General features: G+C 40.7%; 1 protein-coding gene across 1 annotated transcript in view; it reads left to right on the forward strand.

Moving 5' to 3' along the window:
- GRIN3B (glutamate ionotropic receptor NMDA type subunit 3B) overlaps positions 1 to 4,328 on the forward strand; it is a 60,658-nt gene extending 56,330 nt beyond the window's left edge. Inside the window, exons 9-10 of the mRNA XM_032214305.1 lie at positions 1,142 to 1,209; positions 3,941 to 4,328. Of these exons, the coding sequence (XP_032070196.1) occupies positions 1,142 to 1,209; positions 3,941 to 4,328 (456 nt within the window). The remainder of the gene's footprint in view (positions 1 to 1,141; positions 1,210 to 3,940) is intronic.

Below are 4,328 nucleotides of genomic sequence, written 5' to 3' on the forward strand. Positions count from 1 at the left end.
GCTAGATCTGAATATTCCAGTGCAACGTTGTCAGAGTTTGCAGCAGCAATCACATCCAGAAAGCACGCACAGGTAACTGATACAGCAGGATTAATTAACCTCTTTATATATAATATAATACATGAAATAAATATACAATACCAAAAGCAAGATTTTCAACGTGGTAGTAAATACAAGCAAAACACAGGCAGAGGAGAGAACAGTTTCAGTTTAGAGCAGCAGATTGGTTTAGCGCTCAGCACAGACTCAGAGCTACAGAGCTAAGCCATGCCCTGGCTCCTAGCTGTTTCCTTGTTGCTCACACAGCAAAAACTGTTTTCAGTTTCCAAACAGCGCTCATTGGCTGACTCGGTTGCTATGCCTATTCATTGACTATTCATTCATCGTAAGAGCAGCCAGCCGGCAACCCCCCACTCCAGCTGGGCATAGCGCCACTCACCAACCTAGCGGTATCCCGAAGGAGGCAAGCAATGTGAGCACCTTTGCCCTGGGTTCCTGCGGCTTGGCGCCTTCGGGATATCGCTAGGTTGGTGAGTGGCGCTCTGCCTGGCTGGAGGGGGAGTTGTCCAGGGGGCTTATTATCGGGGGAGGGCGCATATTTTTGCCCACAGGAAAAACTACGAAAAATCGTAGTTTTGGGAAAACACGATACCTACCTACCTACCTACCTACCTACCTATCTACCATTTATTCATCTATATCTGTCTGACTGTCTGTCTGTCTGTCTGTCTATGTATTTACCTACCTAGCTATCAATCATCATCTATATTAAAGACATAAATGACTACCAGCAAAGGTGATGATTCTATTACAGATGAGGAGGGCAGGATGGGGGGATCAGGGGGGATCTATTGTTAGTCGACCCATCACTTCCACTGTGATTCTAGCAAATATTTTTAAATTGTTGCTAAAACATAATACAGAGGCAGAACAAATTAAAAACTCTTATCATAAAATTGAGGTAAAATTTGAGAGAAATAATTGCAGTGGGACAAAACAATGAATAATAACATTTGAGCAATTGGGACACTCCTTTAAATTATTCTTAGGGAAGTTATTTTTTTCCCAATTACTTTTCTTCATCCTACAATCTCTGAAGTTTTTATTTCTTTGTGGTGTTTTTTTTATATGCATAACCCAGAAAATACACCGGGCTCTAAACATGGGACTGGAGGAACAAAGGCTCAAGAAGCTGAATTTGGAAAAAAGGTAAATTCTTTTAATCCATTCTTCATTACAGAGAGTTCTCCTGTAATGGTTTTAAAGTGGGTCATCACATTGACTGTATATATTATGTGTGTGTGTATTATTTATATTTATATTATTTATATTTATATTTATATTTATATTTATATTATTTATATTTGTATTTATAGTTATAGTTATAGTTATAGTTATAGTTATAGTTATAGTTATAGTTATAGTTATAGTTATAGTTATAGTTATAGTTATTTATATTATTTATAGTTATAGTTATAGTTATAAGTTATAGTTATAGTTATATAGTTATAGTTATATTATTTATATTTATAGTTATAGTTATAATTTAGTTATAGTTATAGTTATAGTTTAGTTATATTTATATTTATATTTATATTTATATTTATAGTTATAGTTATAGTTATAGTTATAGTTATAGTTATAGTTATATTAGTTATATTTATATTTATATTATTATTTATATTATTAGTTATAGTTATATTATTAGTTATATTTATATTATTAGTTATAGTTATATTATTAGTTATATTTATATTATTAGTTATATTATTATTTCATATTTCTTAACTGCCCTCTTCCTTTTGGTGGTGGTGAAATGAATCCTCATGGTTGTTAAGTGAATCTAAGGTCATTAAATGACCCTATTGTTTGCCCTGCAGTTTTTTTTTTGTGTTTTTTTTTGCAGAAAACTAAAAGTAAAGAAAACTGGTTTTTGGCAAAAAAAAAAAAAAAGTCCTAAATTGAAGTTATGTGACCGGAGGAAGCTGTGAAAGGCAGTAAATGTGAGTTTGTTGCCAAGAGCAGTAAGCTGAGGACTACCCATGTGCTTGTTTGAATATAGGTAGTCCTCGAATTACGATTGGTCACTTAGGGACCATTTGAAGTTACGATGGTGCCCCCTGGGGGTATTTATGACCTGGATTAGGAGTTCCAATAGCTGCCCTTCCCCCTGCGGTCACATAACTGCCCTCTGGGCACTCGGCATCTGGGCCACATATAGATGACCTTTTGCAGCCTCCTCCAGCCACCTGACTGCATTTTATGACACTTTTGCTGAAAAACAGGCATTTATTTCTGGTTTTCGGCAAAACCAGCTCTTAGCGAACCATGAGTTGCTTAACAACCACAGCATTCGCATAATGACAGCTGCAACAATGAGAGTAAAATCTGATCAGACGTGTGGCTGACCTAATTTATGACTATCACATGGGCTTCATTACGGTCGTAACTCAAAGACCAACTATGACACGTGACCGGGTAATTCTGGGAGTTGAAGTCCAGCCATCTTAAGGTTGCCAAGCTTGAGACACATATAATCGTATAGTTTCCTCCGACATGGTCTGTGTTTCTATTGCTATTTTTCCTGACTTTGTGCATCTTCTACTGAGCTTATGACTGAAATTCTTTGCACATTTTTAATGTCCATGTGTGTATCTGTAAATAAGATGAAAGCACTTTTTAAAAAAATACATATTTTTATTATACATTTTTCTTTATAATACATCACATTTTGAGTTTTGCAGTGTCAGAGTGCTTCCTGTATCTAGTCCTTTTTGAGTATACATAGTTTTATAGACCCTGGTTATAGCCAATATTCTCTGAATCATACCTTTATAATCTCTTTTAAATACATAATTGTTGTGGCCCAGCAGGAGCCGTTGAAGCTGCCACCAGACTCCGACAGCGAGGGGCCCTATGAGTCGGCTCTGGAGGACCCTGGACAGGGTTCCGACTCCGAGCAGGGCGCAGAGAGGCTGGTTGGCCACCAGGAGGTGCCTGAGCCTTGGACCAATGGGGAGAAGACAGGGAGTGTGATCCTGACGTCATGCATTGGAGCAGTGGGGAGGAGACAAGGGAGTTGGTCCTGGATGCCCGGCAACGGAGAGCTAATAGGCTGTTAGAACTGTTACGCAGTTACATGAGATAATTGCACTCAGCTGGTGGTAATTAGGCTCCTCTCAAGACTATAAAAGGAATGATTGTCCACATGCTCATTGCAGGAGTCAACATATTTACTAGAGCTGGAGAACTCTCATGGCTAGCTTGGCAGGCTGGATTGCTGCCAAGGTTAGTCTGTGCTGGATTGCTGCCAAGGTCTGGTCTGTGCTGGATTGCTGCCAAGGGCTAGTCTGTGTGTTAATAAATCCTTGAACAATAATGTTGTACGTCATAGTTATTGACATTATTTTCATAATTGTACCATAGCATTCTATATATTTATTTTTCTCGTTTCCCCTCTCTATTTCCTCCTTCCTTCTCCTCCCTTTTCCTCTTCTCCTCTCCCCTCTTCTCTCTCTTCTCCACTTCCCTGTCCTTTCCTCTCTCATACTCCTCTCCCTTTGTCCATTTCCTTCTCTCCTTTCCCCTCTCTCCTTCCTTCTTCTTCCTTCTCCTTCCTTCTCCTCTTCTCTCTCCCCTTCTCAACTTCCCTCTCCTTCTCTTTCTCATACTCCTCTCCCCTCATCCCCCTCTACTTCCTTCTTTCTTCTCCTCTTCTCTCCCCTCTTCCCTCTCCTTCCCTCTCTCCTACTCCTCTCCCTTCTTCCATGTCCTTCTCTCCTTTCGCCTCTCTACTTCCCTCTCCTTCCTACTCCTTCCTAAGGTGGAAGCACTTTTAAAGGGATTGCTAAATTGTCGTGACTCCTTTAAAAAAGTGGGGGAGGGAACATCCACACTTTCTCGGTCTTTACTCTTTCTCTCTCTCTCTTCTCCTCCAAAGATGCAATCTTCAACTGCCTGCAGAAGAAGAACCACAGCCGCCCCCCAACCAGGAAGGCTTGAACAACCTCCGTTGCACCATCATAAAGAAGGAAGACAAACGGGTGCACTTCAACATAGATAACGCCCCGGAGGAGACTTCCGAAGATGAGAGAGCGGGGCCCGTTTGGCACTGCATGAATGGCCAGGATCCCCAACAGGACAACAAGGAAGCCAACCAGCAGGAACTGGAGGAGCTAGAGAGCAAAATTGAAGATATGCGAGAGCAGCTGAGGGCCGCCCTAGTGAGGAAGAGTGAGCTTATGGTGGCCCTTGGACCGCCCCCCAAAGCCCCTCGGCTGCCCCCTGCGCTGAAGGCACTGATCAGGGAGAACAAGGAGGACAGGTGA

This window comes from Thamnophis elegans, chromosome 1, assembly GCF_009769535.1.
Source record: "Thamnophis elegans isolate rThaEle1 chromosome 1, rThaEle1.pri, whole genome shotgun sequence".
NCBI classification, from domain to species: domain Eukaryota; kingdom Metazoa; phylum Chordata; class Lepidosauria; order Squamata; family Colubridae; genus Thamnophis; species Thamnophis elegans.